Raw genomic sequence first — 27,274 nt, 5'->3', positions numbered from 1 at the left:
GGCGATGATGAAGTGAACTTTGTGTTCTTCATCCCTTCCCTCGGTACACGAATATACCTTTTCTCTGTTGTTTGATCTAATCATACTGACTTCAGATCTGCCAATACATAAATTTGACACTTCAGCCCGTGGCCTAATTCTTGCCATGTGTTTTTCAGTTTTGCCTGTATTGCAATGTACAAACAAGGGACAGTAACAAACAGCACATATATTTAAGTGCATCAGTGTTGTGATGTGTTGATATAGAGCAGCAGAGGCGTGCAGGACACAGAGTGTTGCTCAAAAAACAAGGTTGCAAATTAGTACAAAGATTCCTATTGAAGGTGAATTATCCTTAGAGCATTTAAGAAAAACTGAGTTAAAAGCTGTAAAGGAGAAAAGCCCATCAATTATAAAAATGCATATAGTTTCTATTTCTATATGGAAATTGAGGTTTTAGGTATACATAGATTAAAACTGATGTTTCATTTAATGCTGTTAGAATTACAATGCCATTTTGGCAAACAATATCAAAGAACTTACATATGGTAAAATGAAATGTTTTCAGCATTTGCAGTTCATTTGCAAAATGTTTGCAAAACTGAGGACACTGGAAACAATAGCAAGTATCTGGTAACCAAAAATAATATTGACAATAAATTAATAAGCATGCTGAAGAAAACCCTTCCTTTCTCCCAAAAGGTAAAACACAGCCACTGGCTCTTGAACTAAAGCTGTCTACATCTGCCTCTTGTGGAAAACAGCTCTGCCAAAAGTCAGTTTTAACATGGAATCTGCAAAATCTAACAGGTTGCTGATTATTTTCTATACATACAGTAACTTTTTAAGTACAATGGGAAAAGTCTCACACTTCAGTCTGTTTTATTGGCATGCATATAAAAGATGATCGCTCTTATTCACCACCTTGTCTGATTTTGGATGTAATTTGCTACATCTTTCTATGTCCAATTTTCAATGTAGTGACCCAGAAAATTGGGTTGAGAGCAACTTTCCATAGGCCTGGAAGATGCAACAAAAACATCCCAAACAAATCATCTCACTCTTGTAGTTTTCTGAGTGTACAACAACCAACTTTCAAGCAGCTTGTGACAGCTGCTACTTTTGCCTCTGAATACCCAGTACTTAAGGACTGCATTCTTTCACCTCCATGGAAAGCTAAGGTCCATGGAAATAAAACTCCTTGAATTCTGAAAACCAACAACCCCCCTGATTTGATACCAAATATATGCTTGTATAGTTTCCTGTCAGATAGCAGCTTAATCTAAAATGCATTTAACAATCCTTTAATTTTGCCTTGCATATCAAAGTACTGCATGTACAAAGTCCTGTCAATTGGAAGACTCTGATTTCTTTCTACCACCTTCAAAGACAATTGTGAATTGAGTATTCTCAGCACTACTCCTATTTCTATCAGGTTTAATCCCAGACTGGTAAACACAAAGTAAAAATAACATTTTAATCCTTCATTGCCTCTTTTTTAATATTGATTTTACTGTGCTATTGAAAAACAAAACTACTTCTGACAATGGCAGAACTTCAAAACCGTGTGTGTAGAGGTCAAACTGACAGATTACTGGAACATCTTTATTAACTATCAGAATATCAGAAGAGAGCAGAATCTTTTATCATTCTCCTTTGGAGTATAATCAGAGGACAAGAAGCATGAATCTTGTTATGTGGAAGTTTTTAGTTTCAGGCTGTTCAATGCTAAGGGTTTTCATCCCCAGATGTAAGATCCAAGTCAAGGGCTTGTCATTTTTTTGCTGTTGCATTTGCACTTACTGTTCTTCTTTAACCCATTATTATTACTTTCAGTGTATGATCATATATGTCAAAATAGCAGTTGAAGACTGCCAGCTGTAGAATACATCCTCATATCTAGTTTTGTGGTAGTTTTTCTGTAGTTGTGTACAGAAGCGTGCACAGCAGCTGTCCTGAGGATACAGGGTCCCTTTGCACACTGGGGTCTGCAGGCACTGAGCTCCAGCGTGGCTTTCTGCTCAGAGAGCACCCAACTGTGGAGCAGTTAGCATATGGAGACGGGGATGCAGAACAGTGGTCAGCACTTTGGGAATGAAATGTGTCTGTCAGCAGATTAAGATGTCATTTTTGTAAATAAGATAAGCTCTTTTAAGCACGATCAACATTTATGAACGGGAAGTGGATTTTCATTACATTACCATGCTAATTAACCCTCCTCTCTTATCACCACATTCTTTATTTTTTTTTTTACACTATCAGTTATTGAGCTAATGCTTCGTTCTTGAGAGGAAAAGCACCCAATTTTCGTTTGGTAATTTCTGTACCTCCTCAGTTGGTGTGATTGGGAGTTGCCATTTGGGCTCCCCTTGTTGCTGTCTGACTTTCTGCCCCTCAGGAGAGCCGTGTGTGCCACCTCCCCGTGCAGGCAGGGCTGGGTAATGCCCCACGAGGGACATGTGGGCACTGGAGGCTCCTTTCTTATTCAGTTAAATCCAAACTCCTCGGTGGACCCATTGGAGTAACCTGACTGCTGACTTCACTAATTTTAGCAAGCCTGTGATTAGCAGTACTAATCTAACTACAAAATAAAATTAAAAAAGAAAAATCAACCCCAAAAAGCACTACCTCATTTTACTTAGGGACACTTATTTTTTTTTCCTGCAGCTGTTTAAAAACCAAAGTTTTAGTGTCTGAAACACAAAGGCAGTGGTGGTAAGCCCAGGAGCTGGGTGTAAAGCCCAGCTTTCCCATTGCAGTGAGTTTGCCAAGTCCCTGGGGGCAGCCTACAAACCCACTGCTGCCAGCTGTTGCTCCACTTGGGGGGAGTTTGCAGGGAGCCTGCAACAGGTAAAGGTGCCTCACCTAAAGATGGTAATGGTATTTGAGGGGAAGGGTTGTGTGGAATTACTTCTAAAATTAAAGGCAGCACGGGAATGATGCACAAATTCTTTTTAAATGTAAAAAAAGTACCCTGTTCTAATAGAAGCAGTGTGGCAACAGTAATTGAGAGGTGGCAGGCAGATGGAAGGAGGCCTTTAAAGACAGGTAACTTGTTTCTGGATGTTTTGGAGCTGGTGGACAGATGCTCGATGGAGAGCTAATGTGGTCAAGACAGTGAATTAAGAAAATGAATTCAATAAAATTCAGTTAAAGTCAGGTGTTGCAGTCAGCAACCTCAGGATCTCGTCCAGGGAAGCAGCAGGGTTCTGGGGACCAGCATGAAACACCAAGGAGACGGGCTCCCGTTCATGAAACCATTTATTCAGCATGAGAACAAACTCAGGTCCAGAACAGAGAGCCCCGAACAGAGGCACAGCAGGGGTTTTTGAGGGACAGAACCGAGGGTTTACACCTTTGAGGGTGGAGTTCAGGGTCAGGGACCATTAGAAACACAGCAAGGGAGAACCCCCCAGGGACTCAAACCCAATCAGAACTCCTGGGCCGCCCTTCACAAGGGGTTTGGGGTGGGACAATGTAACTCTTTGTCTCCCTGAGGCCGCTGCAACATCTGCTCCTTTTTTTTTTTTTTTTTTTTTTTTTTTTCAAATTTTAATTAGGAGCTTAAAATGTTTCCAAACATCCACCTTAAAATCTCACCTCTTCCACAGAGCACCCACTTTGCTTTGTGGGACACCAATAGCTCAATAACAAAACACATTAAGCAAACAGAAAAAACAAAATTGAAAACAAACACTTAAATCTCGGACTACGCCGGGCAAATTAAACGGTGATGGTACTTAATGCAAACATAATGGTTTTTTAGTTCAGTCTCTTCCACTTTAGGATTCTCTCTTTGGAAGGGTGCAGCTCTTAGATCTCCTCTTACGAGGGGCAGAATTCTTCGATCTCCAGCTTCGGCTCCGGCTCCCATGTGGGCGTCGCCCTTTAGATGATCTCGGTGTAACACTGGCTTTCGGAGCTTGGTTACAGTTTCGATTTCCCCGGAGGAGGTGTTGCCCACTATGGAACAGGCACAGCCCCCAGGGGTGGAGCACCGAACAAAGGGATGGGGCCAAGCAGGAGTTACTGGGAGGTTCGGGAAGGGAAGGTTTGGGACCGGAAAAGAAGGAGCAAGGCGGGAAACCAGGGATCCCAGACCGCGTGGGCAGTGCCATCTTGGGATGGAGGGGGAGGCCGGGACGGACTTTCCCGGACAGGGAACGGGGAATATGGAAAGACAGGGGGTGAAGGAGGACACGGAACGGCGGGCAGACGGCAGCAGACCCGCATCACTCTGGATGGTCTCCGTTCCTTGCCTGCCTTCGGGAAAACAGGGGATGGGATGGCAGAGACACCGGGGTGACGGAGAGACGGCAGCAACCCCGAGCCACCTTGGCTTTTTTCACCCTTTGTCCTGCCCTTAGGAGCAGAGGAAAGGGGAAGGTACAGGGAGGTATACACCAAAAAAAGGAACTTCACAGAAGACAAAAAACAGTCTACTGGAAGAGCCATACCGTCCATAATGTTAATCGTCCATAATGTTAATCGTCCATAATGTTGATATCGTCCATAATACGTCTCGTTGGGTGATGTTAGGTGCTTGTCCCAGCGTCTGGTCTCGGCTCCCACACCTCCGTAATCCCTGTTCTTCCCCCATGCCCGAGGCACTCTCAACCCAGCTTCCCTGCCAGGTACTCTCGAGTCCTCCTTTCCAAGGCGGGGGTCTCGCCGGCTCTCAAGCCATCAGCCGGGGACTTACGAGGTGTCCATGGAGCCGGGTCCTGCTGTTCTCCTGGTGCTTCACTGGATGCCCGCATTCTCTCACCATTTGTTGCAGTCAGCAACCTCAGGATCTCGTCCAGGGAAACAGCAGGGTTCTGGGGACCAGCATGAAACACCAAGGAGACGGGCTCCCGTTCATGAAACCATTTATTCAGCATGAGAACAAACTCAGGTCCAGAACAGAGAGCCCCGAACAGAGGCACAGCAGGGGTTTTTGAGGGACAGAACCGAGGGTTTACACCTTTGAGGGTGGAGTTCAGGGTCAGGGACCATTAGAAACACAGCAAGGGAGAACCCCCCAGGGACTCAAACCCAATCAGAACTCCTGGGCCGCCCTTCACAAGGGGTTTGGGGTGGGACAATGTAACTCTTTGTCTCCCTGAGGCCGCTGCAACAGTCAGGCATATACTTCTAAGTGTATGTAAGCTTTAAGACTTTAAACCTTGGTGTTTAGGGGCTCACAGAGTTCTAGCATTTTGCAGCAAGTCCTGAATTAATAATGCAAGGATTTTTGTACCTCTGTATAATTAATCAAATAAGGTCCAACTTTCCTATTACTGATTGAACTACAGGTGATAAATGGTGACATTTTCATTAATCCTCTTAATCACAGCCTTTATCACATAAGTGAAGCAAGGGAAAAAAAGATAAACAAGCCAAAGATTTAGCAGACTTTCTGTGTCTGAGGGGTGCATTTCAGCAGCTGCAAGTGTCAGGCACCTCGTGCAGCGTGCTGGGGTTCCAGGAGCTCCCGAGGGAAGCGGCCTCCCCAGCAGGATACACTGCTTAACATCTGTGATACTGTACAGAGAGCTGACACAAGTGTGTTGGCACTGACTTCTTGCCTTTTATTACTGCAGAAACCAGATTTAGAAGTTCCTCAGCATATTAGAAATTGTGATAATTGTGATTCCATTATATCCCCAGAAGTCTCATAATTTTGATACATTGATCTATAATGAGCCAGTCAGCTGTAACAGAATAATTCCAAAGGTGCCAAAAAAGGCACTCATCATCAAAATACTAACATAATTTTACTAAAGCCTGTGCTTCACAAATACCAAACCAGTCTCTCTGTTCATTTGTTAGGGTTAGCTGGCTTGTTTTTATTTTTTTCCCTTGGAATATGAATGCTGTGATAATTGTTAAAGGAAGAGGTTTACTCTTCATCATTTTAAACTGAAAGAGGGTAGGTTTAGATGGAGTAGGAGGAAGGAATTGTTCCCTGTGAGGATGGTGAGGCACTGGCACAGGTTGCCCAGAGAAGTTGCCCCGTCCCTGGCAGTGTCCAAGGCCAGGCTGGATGGAGCTTGGAGCAGCCTGGCCTGGTGGGATGAGTCCCTGCCCACGGCACTGGATTATCCCATTCAACCCAAAGCATTCTATGCTTTAAAGGGTATTTTCCTGATGATTGGGCAACAATTTGGCTTGCTCAATTTAACCACCTCTCTAGGAGTCTTCCTGGTTATTTTACCAATGGCAAATGGCTTTTGAGCCAGTGTTTTTCCTGCCACTGCCTGGGTGATGCTTTTTACGAGACTGTATTTTGTGCCATGAATTTATAGATACACTGAAATAACTCATAAACATTTTTGTTCTGAAATGCAGTTTGTACACAATACCTAGAGGAACTATGTCATATCTTGCTTGTGTTGGAGACAAGAAAGCAAAAAGTAGGGCAAATTCTTTTATAATACAGGCATAGCAGCATAAATGAAATTAAAAAAAGAAGAGTGGCTGGGGGAAAAAAAAAAGTAAGCAAAATATCAGAAAACATTTTGGGAAGCCATGGAGTAGAATTCTGATTACAAGGAAGGTGAATGATCATTGTTTATTAGGAAGTTGGACATGTTTTTGTTTATGACAGCTTAGCTGAGACAAAAGCAACACCCTGATAGGTACTTCCCTTTGGTTTTATTCATCTTCTGCAGAAGTTTTCTAAAAGAATCTGAACATCAAAACTGAGTGATGAGCAGTAATGTCAGTGTAGTTACTGCCAAGGAATTCACATGGCTTACATTTTAACATCATTGTACTTTTTAATAACTGTTAGCCTAGCATTCAAGATACTGAGTTAATGACAAATTTCTAAAACCTTCTGAAAAACACAGCCTGGTCTTGCTAGGTGTAGGGAAGGTCCTTGCTAGGCTCAGCAGACAAAACTAACCTGTGCAGACATGCTGTCTCCATATGAGCTGTCCTCAGTCACACTATCACCGTCACTTACCCAGCTGGGGCACTGAGGGGACAGAGGACAGCAGTAGCCATATCCCAGGACATTCTGTGATGGGAAGTTCAGATCAGCACGTTCTGAGATTCAGCTTAATTAACAAGGAGTCGTTTGTAGATTTAAATTCTAGATTTCCCTGCACAGAGATTTGTTTCCTTTGAAATGTGACCCCTGCATGTCTTTTGGTTGCTGTTGGACAGGTGTCTGCTGTGCATCAGGATCATTTCTTGTCAGGGCATCGCTCTACAGTGAAAAACAGTCAACTCATTTGCCTCTTTTCAAGGCCAGTGTACTGTAAAGAAGATAGAATCCCCCAGGAGTTTTTCAGTGAACTTAGTGTGATCACATTTCTGCAGTTTGAATTCTATGCACACGCTTTTGGGTGAGCCCACACTGACGCTTCAGACAGCACTGCAATCTGCAGTTTGCAATCTGGACAATTTTATATGTGAGTTTTGGTTGGAAGGTTTATGAACAGTTTTAAATGTTTTCTTTGTGATCAGTTTCACATTTCCTAGATCAGAAATCACACACGAAAAATTGGTCAAGGGTTTCTTATAAAATGTTTTATGAACCTTTAAACTCCATTAACAGAAACAGAGACTTCCACTGCCACAGAAACATGGCTTTCATGAGTAGAAAAAGAGGAGAATAAAAACTAATAAACCTAAGAAAATTACTGATTCATTTAAGGGATAAAGGAAGGGTGAAAATTAAAGAGAGGACTAATTACATTTTTACAAGATGTTTGAAATGTAAGCTATAGTGAATGCATAAGGATGTACCGTAACGCAGTAATGATGGAACACGTAAGAACATGCCGTGTGTGCCTGTGGATGGCGGCTCCTTGCGGTGTGGGGGAGAGAGCTGTGTCTGTCCTGTGGGACCCTCACACACACACACACACACAGAGCTGTGTCTGTCCTGTGGGACCCTCACACACACACACACACACACACACACAAACAGAGCTGTGTCTGTCCTGTGGGACCCTCACACACACAAACAGAGCTGTGTCTGTCCTGTGGGACCCTCACACACACACACAGAGCTGTGTCTGTCCTGTGGGACCCTCACACACACAAACAGAGCTGTGTCTGTCCTGTGGGACCCTCACACACACAAACAGAGCTGTGTCTGTCCTGTGGGACCCTCACACACACACACAGAGCTGTGTCTGTCCTGTGGGACCCTCACACACACAAACAGAGCTGTGTCTGTCCTGTGGGACCCTCACACACACAAACAGAGCTGTGTCTGTCCTGTGGGACCCTCACACACACAAACAGAGCTGTGTCTGTCCTGTGGGACCCTCACACACACACACAGAGCTGTGTCTGTCCTGTGGGACCCTCACACACACACAGAGCTGTGTCTGTCCTGTGGGACCCTCACACACACGAACAGAGCTGTATGACTTGCCGGACACGGACACACACACACACACACTCAGACACAGACACACACACACAGACACACACACAGACACACACAGACACACACACACACAGTGTGTGACGGGACCCTCACACAGACAGACACACACACACACACACACACACACACACACACACACACACACACACACACACACACACACACACACAGACACACTGTGTGTGACGAGACCCTCACACAGACACAGACACGGACACAGACCTGTGAGTGATGGTACCCTCCCACAGACACAAAGCGCTGTGAGCGACGGGAGTCTCAAGCACTCGGAGCTCTGACCGACAGGTCCCTCACAGGCACTACCCCGCTGTGTGCAATGAGGCGCCGTTTGCAGCCGCTCAGGGCCGCGCCCGCCCCGCTCACTTCTGGAAGGTTCGGAGCGGGGGCCGCGCTGCCTCGGGCGGCTTTGGATGCGCGTTCCGGCCTGGCGCTTTCAACGCGAGTTTCCGTCATCTGCCGCTGGAATCTCGCTGTCCCTGCCTTTGGAATTAAGCTGTTTTGTTCTTCGGAATTCCACCTTTTTGGCCGCCGGTGCTGAGGGGAAGCGTTGAGGGCAGGGCGGGCCTGTGAAACCACCCACAGCCGTGAGTTTTCTGCTTTGTCCTCTACTTGGAGATGTTATTACTGGTTTGAAACCAGGGAGCCTTGGTGGCCTTGCTAACTTCGTTTAGCAAAAGTTCTAAGATAGTAATCTGTGAGGCAACAAGAGAAAACAATACATTAGGAGTTTTTTTCCCCTTGAGTTATAAAATTTTCAGTCTCCGTTGCTGGAGACAAAATGGCGCCCGTTGCGTGAAGGGGTGCGGCTCAGCAATGGTGAGGGACAGGCAGCCCGCTCTGGGGTGGTTTTGGGTCGCTATTGGGGTTTAATTTTTACACTTTGTCATTTAATTAAAAGCTGTCTGGGGATGGAGTATTACCTCCGCTTGCCGCTTTTTCGAGTCCTCTTTAGGGGAAGCAGGACAACAAAAGACTAAAGGTCTTTTCCAAAGGCTGGAGGGAGCCACTTGGGTTGGAGAGAGATTCCAGGAGTACTGCAAGAGGGCATTGACTCCTGATAAGCTTTGGAAATGGGATTGGTTTTCTTTCTGAAAAGCCACTACTTGAAAAGAATTATTTAAATGCACATGATGTGTACTTGTGTGAAGTGGGAGAGCTTGGTGGTTCTGTATTACATAAGCTGCCTTAGGCTCTGACTTGCTTTCTTCAGTAAATTTCCTCTTTTAAACTGGGAGATGGACTTGTACTTGCTCTGGGAAGGGTTTCAGAGTGCTGGGTTTCAGGTATTGCCACTGGCAGAATATGGAAAGCTGGATGACCTTTATTTTTTTCCTCCTTTTGTGGCATATTTGACTAGCGAGTAATAAGAAAACATGTAAGGATGTATTCATGCATATGTTTGAGTCTTCACTGTGCTTTATAGATTAAAAAGGCCTGCAGGTTTGAGTATTCTGTTGACAAATTATTGTATGTGTTATATTTTACTCTTTATTACTGAAGTGCAGGAGATGGAGGGTTTCATGCAGTTTTGAGAGCTGTTTGACCCATCCTGATCCTTACTGAGTTCCACTGGTGATAGATTGTGAGGAACCATGCTCACTATTGAAAAAGGTTTATTACACATTAACAAAATACAACAGAAGGACTGAATAAGGGAAGGGACACAGCACCGGGAGCATTTGTGTCCGTCTGCCACGTGCTCCGCTACAAAAATGGATGCTTTGCTTTTTATACTCCCAGCCTCTCCCCAAGTCATGTCAGAGAACTCCTCCTTTGCCATCTCTCGGTGGAGATCGCTGTCTTACATCTCGATCCGAGGTCTGGTGTTGCCGGCCTTCCCCAAATTCCCCGACTACCGAGCCCATCCCGTCACAACGATACGAGGGGGAGGGGAAAGAGATCTATGGGAGGATATATCACAATAACATAACTATCTATCACTAAAGCTTTTCTTAACGTGCACATAATATTCATCCCTTAATTGTGTGAGCCAGCTATCGCTTTGCTCATCCATAACATAGATGTTGATCACATTTTGCTACTGCCAGACAGTTGGGGCAGTTAATTAATCTGGTTTTCAGCACTTGTGCGTGCCTTGTTCCTCCAAGAGCTATGTATTCTGGCAGGGAATTGTGATTACTCCTCCTCACGGTTGTTTTAAGGAATTGGCTAATTCTGTGCATGTCTGGTGTCCTCTTGCTCCGTGGTTAACTGCTGTCTTATTTGTCGTGTTTTGTGGCTGAGATAAAGAAAACGAGAAGGTTATGAGATTACAGAATTGGGATAGTCATTTTATCCTTTTGAAAACCCTGCTTGCTTCTGCTTTAATATACAGCATAGTTGTGGAATGGTGCTGAGGGAGAGGTTTCACCAAGTAGTTTACCTTTAGAGCTTTCATTTGCAGCTACATTCAGCCTGTGGAATTCTTCAGGGATCAGAGGCCACTTCAGTTACTGCAGTGGATCAAGTCTGGTGCTGGTGCAGATGGGACATGTTCTGGAGAGGCCATTAGTGAGACACAGGTCACAACTACAGGCAGTTTCTGTTTTACTGGAATCTTCAGCTAGCTTGCCAGAGCATGAGGATATAATACAAATACAGACTTTGTTCTTGGCTGTAAACAGAGCTCAGAGTCTAGAGAGGGAATCCTTACCTGAATTCCTCAAATGTAACTGTGACTTAAAGCACTGAGAGAAAGCTTAATGGGGCTCTGCATCAGGCCTGGCACCTTTATTGAAAAGGAAATGGTTTCTGGAATTTTACTGGGCAGTATTTTCCCTTACATGTGTGCTGTGTTTGTATCTAAGTCCGTGTGTTACCCATTTTCCTTTTGGCTGAGGCACAGTTCATCAAGGCAGTCTCCTAGACGAACTTGTATAAGAATTGTCTGAGCATATGGAACTTGAAATAAACCACTTGCAGTTGTGCTGTTAGGAAAAAAAAAAAACCACAGCAAAACTCAACAATCCAGTCCATGGGTATTTATATATGCTTTATTAATGACACAAGCAGAATCTTGGACATGCTTGGTAGGAAAGAGTTGAAGTTGCATGATGCTCTGGGGAGTTTGAGCCATTTGAGCAGGTGATTGGTAACACCTGGAGGGACAGGGCTAAGCCTCAGGTGCAGCAGGTTGAGCTCATCTGGTCAAGTCAGCGGTGCGTTAGTACAGTCACGTAGTACTGGGTACTTCATTCAGCTCTGCAGAAAGTGGAAGGAGATGGAGACAGGCAAAATTGGGAGAAGTGTGAAAGAAACCGAAAGGTGAGTGAAGAAGCTTGCAGGTGTGTAGCCCCTTACTGTAATTAAATTAGTAAATTCAGGAGTCTTTCTGAAAGAGTGGAAGGTGAAAATGTAATAGAGGCAGGGAAGGCAGCATAATACAGTTAAATGCATATTTGAGTGGAGTTTGTAACTTTTTCTCCACAAAAGTAAAAGCTAATAAAAGGTAAGAGTGTAACTTTTGACCTGAGGTATAACTACTTGACTTGATCTGGAAAGAAATTTAGTTTTATGGTAGAAAATGGGTTGGAAAACAAGCAACATTACTTTATTGCCCACTAGAGGTTAGTTTTTAGTCCACAGGAATGTAATTTTTTCATTATAAACAAATACTGTAGTCTAAGTTTTATTAAGCCCATAAAAATACACAAAGTAATCATAAATGCATAGAAAAATGCAGCAGTGACTAGAAGACATACATATATCAGTGTAGCTTTTCTTGAAAAAGTACAGTCATTATTTAATGTTGACCTTTGAAGGTTTGTTTTTTTTTGCTCTTTTTTGTGAGCAGTCATTTTCCTCAAAAGACTTCTTAAGGTTTCATGAATAAAGCCAGTGGTAGAAACTGAGAACACATAAAAAAACCTGTAGAAGGTATTTCTTTGTACCACAAAATTAGAAGCAGGAAATACATGAGTATGTTTTTTCATTTATGGTTTAAAGAGAGCAGGCTAACAGTAATAATGAGTTTACACAGAGTATATAATTTATATTGAAAGCTGTATTGACTGCTGTAATGCTGGAATTCAAATGGTATCCCTTAGCTCAGTATTCAGTTGCTCTCCTACAAATCAAATATTGTCTGAATTGTGATTATTCAGGATTAACCTCTACCTCAGTGGATTACTGGGCTGTTTTTGTGTCTGTTTCTGCACTGTCCTCCGTAGGCCTTTTTAGCTCTGTCCCAGTGCCAGGGGGAATTCATATACATGTTGAAGTGACACTATAACTGATTTGTGTTCCTTTAGAGGTGTGTATAAGAACTACTTTTGCTTGGTTTTGTGGAAAACCAGGAAGTTTTTCTGATATTTACTATGTGTTTAAAAAAAAAAAAAAGGCAAAATGATAGGATCAGTACTTTAAACTTCCTAAAGACTGTATTTGAAATCTTGTGACAAGTTAATTGTTTGTGAAATTTGAAGCATGCCAGTTTTTATTTTAGTAACACTTTCCCAGCCAGCATGGTACTAAGAATTTCTGTAGGGTTATCAGTGGGTTCTTTACACCAGGATAAAAAAATCTCCAAAGTACAGACTTTGGGCTTAGTAGTGAAGGACTTGGATAACTTTGGGCTAGGCAGAGCTTTGGAAGGTCTTTCCTCAGTGTTGAGGAAGGAGTTTTTTGAGAGGAGGTATTTAATACGAAAAACAGGAAATCTTCAGCAAGAAGAGGAAACAGAAGCTTTAATGGAATTAACAACTTAGTTATCCTTAGTGATTTACAGTATGAGTGAGTTGGGACTTTGGGTAAAATAATGAAAGGAAACAACTTCTATTGGTGGAGCAAAAGGGATCTCACCTAGAGAACATGCTGCCTCATTTTGTACAATTTATAGAAGAAGAATTTAGCTAGTTAGCAGACAATCTGTTCCTGAGCAAATACTTATTTTTGGGAGTTAATGGAGTGAATTTGACTGAAAAAATCCTCGGGGGTACATTTAATTCTTGCTGTGCAGTGTGGACAGTAGATTAGCAAAGCTGTTCTCAGCTGTGAATGAAACAGGTGGTGAGGCAGTGCAGTGATTATTTGCTCCTCGACTAGTTAAAAATCTCACTTTTGTATTTGACTTTGCATTTTGTTTTTGCCCTGGAGTTAACAGTGAACTACGATTCATTCCTGAACCACTGTATCACATCCTTAAGTCATGGCTGGAATGTCTCTCCCAAGGATTTCTCTTCCTTTCCAGCAGAACCAACATAAGACTCCTCACGGGGGAAGAGGCAGTCTTGCTTTGCATGTGACCTTCCACTTCCCCCGGGGCTCTTAAGGGATTTGGAACACATCCCTTTTGTCTCCAGAAAGGATACCTGGTTATCTCTGTTAGTTCCAGCTATAGATGGCTTCAGGGAGTTGGCTGTTGGCAATTACCACACCTCTCTGGAAATCCACTGCAAGTGATTAGTGGCTCTCCAAGGTGTTCTGCCTACAGGTGTTTTCTGTTTTGCCTTGATACCAGGTGGAAAGCATTGGGAAATCTGAAATGGAATGAAGCTTGAGGATGAGTTAAAGCTTTCATCCTCGGCTTGGGGAGAGAATATTAGGGGATTCACAGTGTGAATGCAGTTGTGTGAGCACAGGCAAGGGAAAAAGCCTTCCACCCCAAGGAAGTTTGGACAGCAGAGGGAGCTTGTTCATGTGTACTGCATCTCTCCCGGCCTCTAAGTGCATCTTTCTTTGCCTTTCAGTTGTTTGGTAAAGGAACTGAAAAAATCTGGGCACACATTTGCAGTTGTGCTCTCTCCTAGATAAACATGTGCCATGTAATGTGTAAATAGAGAGGGATATGATCTGTTGAATTGGTTTTTTAACCAAGTATATCTGCTATACACGAATCTTACTCTTCAGCAATTTCTACCTTGCAAAACTTCTACCTTGAGGAACCCCCTCCCCAGTACAGAAAGGTAAACCCTCACCCAGTAGTAAAAACACCAGTTAAAGTGCCTGTGAGAAGCTTGTGTAATAACTGCTGGAATAAAAGCAATCTGCATTGGCATATCTTCTGTGTACAGGTAATGGGTATCAAAAATACATTCGTAAGTGCCTTCACAATCTAAAAATCCATCAGGTTAATGAAATACTTAATCTACTGCCAGTGCTGCACTTACTTTATGCTCAAAGTCTTCCTTTCCCACTGCGCATTAATTAGTGTATTAATTGATGTTGCTAAACCTCATCAAGGATGGTTTGTTCTCTGTTCGTTGATTTCAAGGAAAAGCTGTGTAACTGCTTTTTCAGTATCTTAAAAATGTTTGGAGAAAATGATGATGATTTTTTTTGGTAGAGTTGTGATTTCAATCAGAGCAGCCTACAAGAAAGCTTTTTCTTTGTCCTGACAAACTTTGCTCTTCAGAAGGACAGTTATTTTCTGTCTGAGAGGAAGCTTGGGTTTTCATTTTGCAATTTTATTTGTTTTTGAAGTTGCAGTGTACTTGAGTATGAAGTTTCTCTAAGGGGACTTCAGTGTACTTGAGTTTAAAGTTTCTCTAAGAAAAGCTAGTTTCTCCTAGAGAATACAAAAGAAATGTAACGTATTTGTGTAGTTTATAATGCTTAGGGGAGAGACTGTGGTGTAATGAAGATTTCTCAGATTGTAAAAATTTGTATGGTATTGATGAAGAGGAAGGTCTTACCCATGCTAGGGCTTGTTTTTTTCTGATGGACTGTAGACATCTACTATTGCTGAAACAGCTTGTGCTCCTTATGAGCAACTTTGTATCCTCAAAAGAGACTTGAGGTTTTCCCATGCCCTTCCACCTGCTTGGAAGAATTACACACAGGTGTTTGCCTCTTTCCATGGGATTTATTCGAATTACTGTGTTTTGGATTTGTGTTAAGGACTTCTCTTCAGGAGCTGGTGAGGGAAGTACCAACAGTGAGTGTACTGATGGCTGAGACCATGTTAATGACTTCCAGGGATCTGGATTATTTTTGGGTGGAATAACTGTGGGCCTCATCATCTGCTGCTGAGACTGACTGCGAGCCTTTTTACTTGGGCAGAAGGTACATGTGGACAAGTGCTGCTTCAATGCCAGGAGAAGAAAATTCTCCTTATTTTCTCATGGACACAGAAGTCTTATTAACATTGATTAAAATGCAAGGCAAAGGTCTAAATTTGCTGCTGGTGTAGCACTGTAGTATGAACTCCAAATACACATCCAGAATACAACATTTGTTTATTCCAAAGCAGTCAGTACTACTTTGTTTAACGTAATAGATTTTTTAAGACACCTAATATAAATAATACAAACCTCTGTTTGCTGTTGAAAAATGGCCTAACGTAAATTCCTAGTCTTACACCCTTGGTTTGCTGCTTGTGCTTTGGGAATACTATTCTGAATTGGGCAGTCACCCAGCAATGCTTAGAGCTGAGGAATCAGGAGGGGAAACAAAAGATCAGAAAGTTCCTCTTAATATTAGAAAAAAATCCTTACCACTGTTGACTTCAAATAAAAAGGAATACTTGTGGGTTAAGAGCTCCTTCCTGACCTGAGCATGCTTGGTCAGAGAAGAGCCACCCTTTTTTTACCCTTCTAATCTCCTATGTGGTCTGGTAACACACAGAGAATTTGTTCCCAGATGCTGCTCTGTTACACTGAGCCTCTGGCACCAACTGGATTTGAGTTCATTCTCATATTTTGAACAGGGGGTTGGAGTACATGATCTCTGGAAACCTCTTTCATCCTAGTTTATTATTCTGTGGCTGTGACACAATTTACATCAAGGACTGCATTTGTACTGAAATGTTAGAGCCAGGGTAACTAGGAAACAGGATAAAAAGTTGCTGTAAACTGTGTCTGCCTTGCTCATCAAGACAGGGACAAAACTGCTTAGAGCAGTACCTCACTGATAAACAGGAGCTCTGTATTGCACACGTTTGTAGTGGAGTCCAAGAAATGAAAGTAAAGTGTTTCTGGAAGCTGCCAAATGAATTTGAAAAACCTGAGGAACCTTATGGTAAAGAGAAAAAAACAAGCTGCTGATAGTTTTTGTCCTGGTGGAATGGCTGGCATTGCCTTTTTATCTTGCCTTTGCAATGTTACTGCTTTAGGCATAGAAGAGTTCTTTAAAATCAATGATGTTTGCAGTGAGTCTTGTAGAGGGCTTAATTTTGCATAGGTGGGGTAGGAACAAATTGTGAGTGAACACAGATTTACATTAGGGATACACAAGCACCTCAGTGGCTGGGGCAAAGGAATTTAAAATACTGAAGCCAGTGTGAATTAATTGTTGGGACCAGTAGTGAAAACTCCTGACCTTCAATCCAAAGAAAAACTGATTTATTATTTTTTTAAATTTTTTTTTTGAGGGGAGGGAGTAGTGTAGCATCTTTTAGGGTTGTATTGTGATGATATAAAGTCATGTGTGGGTGGTTTAAACTGAAGAGTCATGGAGGAAAGCATAGAAGCAAACCCATTTTTTTAAGATACTGCAAAAAAAAACAACCCATGGCAGTTTACTTCAAATAAAAGAAAATACAGTGTCAGTGCATTGATGAAAACTGGATTTCTTCAGTCTTAGCCATTGTTTTTTATGTGGAAAGATAATCCTTCACATGGGTAGGGAACCAGTGAATTGTATTGGGAAACCAGGGAAAGGTGTGTGATGTATTTTTGTGTAGGTGTATGTGGAAGGCCCTGCATTCTAAATGTCATCCTCTTCATAAAGCATTTCTTAATCTCTTCTGAATTTTCAATAGGACAAGTAATTAATTTGTCTATGCACTGACTAATGCCTAGTAATTACTTTTATCAATTAAATAAGAATAATAAAAGCCTTTGGTTGTAGATCATTCTTGAACTAGTAGTGGTGTCCTAAAATGTTGATAAAGGTGGATTTGCTTTATTTCACAGCGGCTGAGCTGTAGAAGTCATTGTGTGAGTTTTGGGTAACTCCAAAGTCACTGTGACGGTGTGTGTTTGTATTTACAGCGCTGCAGAGGTCTGGTTCTCAGGCTGCCTTTGCTCTGCAGTAACATTAGAGTGCCTGTAGGCAGTACAGCCGCTTCAGGGAAGGTGTGATGGTTAACAGGCCTGGAGTAGTTTACAGAAGGACTTGATACTATTGCAGTGGGATAGAAAGATCTGCTGGATCCCAGTACCCTCACTTGCAGTGAGATGCTTTTCGTTCATCCATTTAAACTTGTGGAGCATGGTCCAAGAGATTTTTCCTTTAAAGGAAGCTGTATCCCTATGGTGTATATTACAACAGAAGACAGATTTGTTCTTTCATGGATTTCAGATTTCCATATACGTTGTCACTGTTGGTTGCACTTTATATGCTGTATGACGAGATCATTTCAGTTGAAAACCATACCACTAATTAAAAGAATGATCTGTGGATAGCTTGGGGCAGAAATTACTTTGTGTTTAATTACAAGTCAAAGTAAGTGCTATTTGAGCTTTAAGGTCTTTAAAGTAAATTTTAAAGAACAGTGTAAAAGGTGGTTATGGTTTGAAGTGCTCTGAAAAAATTAAGGGGCAAGATCACAGGCAATCTGCTGAAACCTTAGGCTCTTGCTTTAAAATTTCCTTCTATTTTCTAAACACCACTCTACAGCTGTTACCTGCTGAGCCTAAACTGGGGTGAGGTCATAAGATTTCTCATCACTGTCACTTCTTTCCACAGCTCTTTTTTCCTCCTGCACTGTTTCCCTGCTTTTGGCAAGTTTGAAGTCAGAGCAGGAGTACTTGCTTACCAGGCTGTTTGCTTATTTAAGTTTGTTTATTTATTTTATTTAAGGTTGCCAATCTTGCTTGTTCATTGTCAACAAATGAAGATGGAACGAAAATTGTCCAAATGGCAGCTAATCACATTGAGACTTTGTGCCCACAGGTAGGCCTTGTTCTCTTCATTCCCACTGCATACACGAACCCCATACACTGTGGTATTGTCACACAATGCAGATGTTCAGTTGTTTTCCTTTAGTCTGAGTTCCCATTCCATTTACACAGCTCTGCCTAGCAAATGGAGACCAAATGATAAATGCAGATACTTGGGTAATCTGTTCATTTGCTCTGTTAACATAGAAATGGTTAATTGTCTGCATTGGTTGGGAGTTCTGAAAAGCTATAAAAACTGCAATTGCAAAAACATGCTGCTGTGTTTCTGAGATCACACCTGATTAAATAAACATTGTAATGTGAGAAATCTGGAATAATTTACTCTTAAAAAGCAGCACCTATTTTGGCCTTTAGCTTGAAAGACTCACCACTTGATTTGGTTTTTGTGTAAGTGAACGTTTAAGTATGAATTCTTGTGATTATCACCCATTTAAAAGCTTGAACTTTTGTCTGAAGGAAATGAATGGAAAAAAAGCACAGCTACAGATAAACTTTTTCTAAGATATTAAGTACCAAAAATGTGTTCACTTTTTCATGCTCAGAGTTACAGAGATATAAGAACTTCTGCAGTTAGATCTTTTAGAGCAAAGATTTTACTGATTCCTGTGAATCTGATCTGTGTTGCAGCCTTGAGGCTGCATAATTTCAAGATCATTAGTTCTTTGAAGAACACTCTAGTTTACATAGTGGCATAAGTATTCTTACCCTTTTGTGGTAATGTAGTTGAAATAAAAGATGAAGAGCAAATATTAATATGTTCAATAACAAGCATGAGAAGTCTTACGCCTCTTGAATAAATGCAAGTCTTGAAGAAAGAAATTTCTTTCAAGGAAGTGTGATGTTCTGAAAATGTTACAAATCAATGTTTTCTCTTGAATAATTCAGTTTCAATGTCTGTTTTTAAAACTTGAAGAGTTCTGTGTTTCACATTACACTCCTACGTGATTGAACGTGTTGCTGGATTTGTAAGAAGGCTTCTTTGTTTCTCCAGGGGTCAGGTGCGCTTTTATAATGGGTTATGCATTCAGATGCAGCTTTTTAATTGAAATTGAAGCCTCCATATCTGATACTAGAAACTCCTAAAATCTCACTTTGACTAAAATATTGATTTTTTTCTTCACAGCCATTTAAGTTTCTAGGCTTTTAATTTCCTATAGTAAAATGAAAGTTTCTTGAGTTTATTTCTTTCTTTTTTGTTTAACCTCAAGGTAAAACTGGGGCGAATTAGTTGATGGTTATAGATCTGACTAAAAAGAGAATGTGGAATGTACTTGATAAGATTATATTGCTACTAATGGTGTGCTCATTGTGCAGGATTTGCTGCTTTCTTAGATAAGGACCATGCCCTATGAAAGCAATTCACATTCTACCTAAGTAAGAAATAGCAGATTAAGGCCCCTGCATTTTTTCAGTACATCAGATTATTCCATATCATTTGAAAAAATTCCATAGGGAAAATAATTATCTCTTAGATTCCCTTTGAGGCGTATCAGTTAGAATTCAGGATGGGAAAATTCACATGTACAACTCTGCAATGCTCTTAAATCTTCAGAGTGAAAAGAAAGATATTTTATGTGCTTTGCAAAATATTTCTTGAAGGGAAGCGTGGCGTATGGATCAATACCTGATATAGTAGAAATAAAGTAAAACCTCTCCACTGCAAATGCCCCCAAAAAAACACCCTAGCACTTACAGAAAATGCCTTGGAGGAAAAGGCAGCTACAGAATTGGCAAGCACTGGAGGGGAAAGCCTTTTGGCATTTGTTACATTCATCATACTCTACTGCAGGTAAAATGTAGAGGGTTGATTCTGAACCCTCTTTTTTTGTTTTCTCAAATGAAATGGTTATCAAATATTTTGATCAACAAATGAAATAAACTGGGCACTTATATTAGAGCCAGTGCAAAACACATAATGACCCTGCAATGTTACGAAGGTTTCATGACATTCATAAATGTTTAATCAGTAATAATAGAATAGAAAAATTAAGACCTTTTTGCATATGATTTGATGAAGGAAGAATTATTTCTCTTCATGTAACTCAATTTTGGTTGGGAGAATTGGGTGTTGTCAGGTAAGTAAGATGGCCAGTGTCAGTTGTAGTGGGAATCCATGTTACTGCCCCGGTGTGCCAGCAAAATCTTGACTTCAAATGAGTGCATGGGAAAGAACCAACAGAAACAAACAAGGTTTTGTTTTTTAAAAATAAGGCTATCCATCTGTAGAGCTGTTTTTTGGGTTTGTTATCCTTGTGCTTCAGTTCAGTGGTGTGTTTGGGGAAGACTGTGGTTGTTCTGATGGTGAACCTGTCAACATAGAGAGAGAGAATTATCCTGTGGGAAACCAGAGATTAGCAGATGAGAATCTGGTTCCTCTATCTAAACTCTTCATAGGTTTTTATATCTTTGTTGTCTAATCAGCTTTCAAATCCTGAGCTGCTGCTTTTAAGAAGAATGACCTTGAGCCAGTTGTGTCAAAGTGGAGATCAGAGGTGTGTGGTCCTAAGGCAACAGCTGAGATGATCTCCAGTTTGTCAGAGGGCTCTGCCTAGAGCCTTTTTAATAGCATAAAGATTCCTGAAGAGTTGCATAGAGCAGAGGTTTTGGCATATTTTAGAAGAACTATATCTGAAATAGTGAATTTTAGGCTCACTTCCTTTGAAAGGGAGCTCTCACTGGAGCTCTTACTGGAGTGGTACAGGGTGATTCCTGGAACATCATGAAAGGAAGGAAAATGGAAGAAAACCACACTAAGTGTTTTATGGTTTAGCTTAATCAAGATATTGATTAAAAAAATGTTAGTCATTTGATCCCAAGTCATTACGAGATATTTAAAAGAAGAGATGTAAGCACTGATACAAGTAGGACCTTGGTTCTTAGTATTTTGGTGTGCTCTGTTTTTCTCTGAAACATTGAGATAGATAGATAGAAACCATCTGGTTATGAACTGAGATGAGAAGCAATTCTATGTAACTAATGAAAAGTGTGTAACACTTGGCACATTTGTGAAGGATTCAGCTGTAATTTTGAATGCCATTTTTTTTATATCCCCTAGCATAATGTACTGACACTAATATTTGCAGGACATTATCTTGCTCAGTTTATGGCAATTTAGGTTTGTCATTTTCAAAACCTCGGAGCAAGCTCATTGGGATACTGTGAATCCTAAAGCTGTGGAGCACAAATGTTTTGGAAGGCACAGTACTTTGTGCTTCTGTACAAATAGACTTAGATGTTTGCTTTGGCTTGAGCTTCTCTAATAAACAGTTGGAAGGAGGAAACCTCCCCCCACCGTTACTCTTAGGTGCTGCTCAAATTCTCATGCTGCCTGTGACTGCTTGGCTCTTTTATGATAGGACTTGGAGAGAGAATAATTAACTACAAAATGCCTTGAGGTTTTCAGTCTTAACTTTCATCTTTCAGCATCTGTTGTGTTAGAATAGAATTCTCAACAAATTCTCACTTTGTAATATTAAATGAAAATACAAACCCTGGGTAGCCTCAGCTTCTGTAGCAGTACAGAAGCTGTCCTGTGTTATCCTCTTCTTGCCTCACCTGCAGTCAGTGAACATAAGATATGAGACTGATTGAGATTTTTCAAGTTGCTGGAGGGCATTTGCTATAGATTCAGATTGCACCAAAGTGCTATGAATGTTTTATAAACAATTTGTTTTTCCCTTTGCCTTTAAAATTTGAAAGTATTTTTCCTAGAAAGGAGTTTGTTTTTTTATCTCTTCAACTTCATCTTTTTTGTCTGAATTTATAAGTTAGTTTGAGATGCTACATTTCGTTGGTGATGTTCCTACAGCAAAATGCCAGGGAGGGAAGGAATGGCAATAAAGTATCATTATTAGAGACTGCTTGTGGTAAAAAACCTACTGAGTCTGGGGAGGAGGGTAGGAAAGCCTAGAGTAGTACAAGACAGCAAAATAATTGCACTGTTAAGAGATGGACTTCTACATGATTTTTGGAAGAGAGGGATGGACAGCAATAAAGAGCTGAAAATGTAAATAGCTGTAGCATGCAGTAATCGGTGTAAATAGCATAGGCTGACAAGGGAATTCCTTGCTCTTGTTGAAGCAGGGAGCTAAAATCACTGGTCCGTGGATCCATCTGACATGGCTTGGTTCTGGAGTGCTGTGCATCTCTCTTACCAGCTTTGCAGCTAACCTGGAGATGTTTACCAGCTGGAATACTGGCAGTGTGATGGGGATTCTTGTGAGTGCTCAGCACCCTGCAGTCACCTGGGATGTAGATGAGGAACAGATGGAAACACATAGTCTGGCAAGCACTTAGGGAAGTGGATGAGGTATATGAGTGGGTGTAGCTGCAGTGATGGCAGGATGGGCTGCATGGGCCTCGTTCTTGTGTGTGCCTCTGTCCCATGAGCTGCAGAACAAGCTTTCTGGAGATCTCTGCTGCCTTCTGCATGAGCTTGGAAAGCAAAGGCACAGCAATTTCTGTTTATTCCCTGCACGCTATTCCCTTGCCCTGTGTGTAGGGTCAGACTGGGGAAATTCTGGCAGAGCTGTGAGGGAGGATATCGAAGGATTTGTGTGAATGTGGTCCTGAACAGCTGGCTCTGGGTGGCCCTGCCGGGCCAGGGAGTTGGACCAGATGCACCTCCAGCAGTCCCTTCCAGCCCCTACCATTCCATCAGTCTGTGGAGTATCTGACCTGGAGAGGGGTGAAAGGGCACATCTTACTAATGTTGCTTGATTTGTGTATCTGAGCTGCCAGGATTTTGAAAAGAGCTTTTAAATGGTTTTATAGCAGCAGAATCAAATTCAAGGCAATGGATGACTGCCCTTCTTGTGTTTTCATAATTTCTGAGTGCAAACTACAATGCTGTAATGTCATTAAATGTGGCAAAGAGAAGTAATGAGATCTGCAAGGGGATTTTCTGTGTCCCATTTTGCGTTTGCAAAAACATTTACCAATTTGACTGCCCGCGTTACTAAATTCCTAACGAAAATTAATTAGGAGATGTCACAGCAGTGTTGAAAGTAATAGTAGAAGTAGCAAGTACAGCAGCAGTTTGTTTGCTTCCTGTGTCTCTTAGATGATTGTGCATTATTGTTGACATGGAGGCAGTCTCAATTTGCTCTTCTGAGCTAGAAAAGCTTTATTTTATGTCATAGAGCTTTTGCTACTGTTGCAAAACAGAGTGATTTCTGGTGTTGTTTACCAAGCTTATTTCCCCCCAGTATATCTTTATGTGATGAATTGATGGGAATTAAATTCTAGATTTCAGATAAGATCATGCCATTATATGTATCATGGGATTGTAGCACTTTGAAAACTATTCTTGGAATTTTGTAGGCTACAGAGGCAACTTGTTGTGTACTTGCAGATAATTTTGGACTTCGGAGCTCTGTGAAAACCTTTGGTGGTGTTGGTTTTCACATTTTATTTCCCACATGTGCTGATATTGGCGTCCTAGCAGGAAAATAACGTGGACAATATGTTTGGCTAGGATGCCGTAGCCTTACTCTGGGTTTTAACTGTCCCTTTCAGTAACTTCCTCGAATATTGAAGTGTTATCCTGTGTAGCTTCTGATGCCCAGGAGATGGAATGAGACCTGGCTAACAGGATGGTGGTTTCTGTCCTGCACAGCAGTTGGCTCTAATGGACCTCTGACAGTAAAGGATGTACGGTAGAGAGTGTTCTGACCACATGGCTATTAGAACATCAGAACATGCACACACGGCTTTGTGTGTAAAACCACTGACTGATGGAGCCCTGTTGTCCTGGGCTTGGCTGGATGTGTGCCAGAAGATGGGAATTCCTTGTTCTCCTTTGCTTGCATGCATGGCTTCAAGTGTGGTGCTGAATTGCTGGCTGGGGTTAAAACACAAGTACTGAGTGTTCTTAATGCAAGCAGGCTCTTTCCATTGCTGGTCCTGCTGTAAGTGAAGACAAGCACATCACATGAGTGATGTTCTGGCACTAATCCTGCTAGAGGAACAATCTGGTCTGCATGGGCTGTTGGCTTTTTTGTCTGTTCACAGCTGTGTTGTGTTGAAGTGGGAGAGAGGAGCAGCCCAGGAAGATCCCAGAGTTTGTAGGCTGCAGCAAGGAAAGCCTTAGCAAGGTCCTTGAAGTCTGCAGTGGGGGCTAGAGGCATGTAGTGAGGCTGTGGGAGGACAGCAAAAACCTCCAGGGCCAGAAAGGGCATGATAGTGCACGCTGCTGCTTAGATCTTTGACTGTGGCAGAAACAGGTGAAAAATTGGAGTTTGTCTGACTGCATGAGTGATGTGGAATATACTTGAGGATGTCTGTGAGTCCCACTTTTTCACCAGACTATTTCTACCCATTCTTTCCAGAGGCACATGATGGATTTTCAGCCTCCTTGTCCCTGTCTCTGTGTAACTCTCCTAAAGCTTTCTGCTGTCCATTCAGTAACTTGTTTTTGTGTGAGGTTGAAAGGTTGCTGTTGGCTTCAGCTCTTCGTTTCTTCAGCTCAGACCATACCATAGCTTATAGATACTACAGGAAATGAAGGGCATGGGCATTCAGATAATTATTAAAGAGGAGTTTTGTTTGTAATGGTGATGGTTTTGTTAGCAATCCCAAGAGGGAATGAGGAACTAATTAATAGTAATTTAGTAGGTTGGTTGTATTTTCTTGTTGCAGTTTTGGTTGGGATTTTGTATTTTATAATTTAAAATGTACATGAAGCAATAGTTGTCACACATGTTGAGCTTTACTGATGTCCCTCTCTCCCAGTTTATAAATGTAATCCGTATGTGTATCACAGCAAATATTTAACAACTGTAACCGTAGAGCAGTTATACTGCAATTGTTCAGCTTCTATTGCAGTTTTATTTCATCTCTCCAAAGTTTGGTACATGAATGAATAGTCCACAAGGACCTTTCTGTTTTATATGCATTACATTATAAATTGGGCAAAAGATTTACTTGGATATAAAATCCAATAAACAGAAGGTTAATTACATAAGCTTCAGTTTTATATTGTAATTTTAGTATGCAGCTAATTTGATTGATAATTGTTGTTATATTTAGACACGGGGGCGTTTTATGTTGAACACCTTTTGAGATCAAGTCCTTAGACTGAATAATTCCTGGAGAGTTTGTCATGCCTGCATGTGCTGGGAAGCTGTACCATGGCTGTGGGAGTGTGGTGTGTGCTGGTGCCTTGTTTTAGTGCAGTTTGGTCAGCAAACCCAGCTATCCCCTGTGGGAAGAAGATTTATCCCAATGTAGTTGGCACTGCTGATGTGCTGTGATAGGGCATTTACACATTTATTATATTTAAGCAAATGTAGAAAAGGTTGACATTCCTAAGAAACTTTGCTGCATGAACACACTTGTAACACAAAGGTAAGTGTATTTATAGTGAACTGCAGGTAGCTGAGCTCCAGATCTGGATGGAGCACTTTTGAAGGTATGACTTCCACTATGTTTTGTTTCAGTTTTTTATATTCAAAACTGTTATAAGCAGAACTCAGAATGTTTGGGTTTTTTTTTTATTTCCTCTTCCATGTATCAGTAAGTCTTGAGGATTATTTTAACCTTCCATTTAAAAAATATGCTTATCTTGAAACCAGAATTTTGAGAATTAATTACTCAAGTCTTGATAAGCTTGGCTGAAATGTTCTGTGGCTTTCTGAGCAGAGTCTAATTGTCCCCCATGTTTACAAACTGTGGCTACAAGAAAGTGATTGTTTAGTTAGAACACTCAAATTATAGCTAAAATTATTTAAAGTAACTGTCCAGTGATTTGCTGGATCCTAGGTGAGATCCTAGATAATGAGTGTATAACTAATTCAAAAAATACAGTTAGAGGAACAGTGATTTTTTTGGTTGAGTAAAAAAAATGCGCTTTCAGTTCTTGAAGCAAACTAGGGGATTTGTGCAATCCATCCTGATACCTTTGGAAAATCCTATCCAAAACATTCCCCAGATCACTTGGAGATACTGTATTCTAAAAGGCAGAAACAGAAATGTTTATTCTCTTAACCTGAGTTTCAGTAGTGCAAGATAAAGAAAGCAGAAGTAACTGAAATTATGGTTCCAGGCAGAAATCTGCCCTGCAAAAAAATCCCAGTGTTATTTTGGATCTGTTGTCGGCTTCACTTGTTGGGTCAAGTGAGTAAGTTCTGGAAGGAAAGTGCTGTTGGGTGCAGTTAAGAGTCAGTCTGTAGGTGTTGAGCCTATTCTGTTGTCTTTCTCCAAAAAAGAGTGGCTATCCACCCAAATGTAAATACTGAATACTTACCTGCATTGTCAGTTATTTTGTGGCATTTTAAACTAAAATAATGGAAGTGTTTGTTTTGTTAAAGATAACTTTGTGTACCTTTTCTGTAGAAGGGTTCCAAATGAATTCAGAAATGTGTATGTAGTCGCTGTGTAAAGGCCAAACAGGAGTGTACAGGGGTGGGAGGAGCTTCAGAGGACTGCTTGCTGTCTGTGGGTTTGGTTTTGTTCCTGAGGAGTGCATCCTGCCTCTCAGCAGGCCTATACTATGTTGCAGGGTTTGTTTTTGAGTGAAATTGTACAGTTTGCTTTAATAAAATACGAAAAACTTTGCCTGGTGTAATGATTAAATATTTCTGTGTATCACTGGCAGCCACTGCCCAGGCACCAGGACACAAAGCCATGCAGAATTGTCTAATTTCTTGCCTGGGATATCAGACCAGTAATGTTTGTAGAATTGCTGGGTTACCCCCTTCACAGTTTTGTTTGTTCTCGAGGGATTGCTTTATCTGTATGCTCTTAATTCAGCCACAAATTCTTTGGCCAGTAGCTTTTAACAACCATGTAGAAGTTTAATCTTCCTTTAATTGTTGGTATCAAGAAGGCTTTTGCTAGATTTTTAAGTGAGATAATATAACTCTTTGTTCACTACTGTTTTTTGCAACACTTCAAGTTGCCTCATATTCTCAGAACAAGTAAACTTAGAATTAACTTATTGAATTTATTAGCAAACATAGTCAAGTATGTTCACTGTTAAACCATGTGCCTTGAGTGAGATCCCTCCTTCCTGCTTTACAAACTGTGGGAAAGGAGAAAGAGT

At 41.3% G+C, this 27,274-nt stretch overlaps 1 protein-coding gene across 2 annotated transcripts in view; it reads left to right on the top strand.

Moving 5' to 3' along the window:
• Nucleotides 1-27,274, top strand: part of CTNNA3 (catenin alpha 3) — a 397,084-nt gene that overhangs the window by 245,820 nt on the left and 123,990 nt on the right. For both annotated transcript variants that reach the window (XM_058841820.1, XM_058841819.1), the window contains exon 10: nt 18,131-18,223. In XM_058841820.1, coding sequence (XP_058697803.1) covers nt 18,131-18,223 — 93 coding nt within the window. The remainder of the gene's footprint in view (nt 1-18,130; nt 18,224-27,274) is intronic.

This window comes from Poecile atricapillus, chromosome 6 (genome assembly GCF_030490865.1).
Source record: "Poecile atricapillus isolate bPoeAtr1 chromosome 6, bPoeAtr1.hap1, whole genome shotgun sequence".
Lineage (NCBI taxonomy): Eukaryota > Metazoa > Chordata > Aves > Passeriformes > Paridae > Poecile > Poecile atricapillus.
The sequence above is the reverse complement of the archived record's forward strand: the minus strand, read 5'-3'. Positions and strand labels throughout refer to the sequence as shown.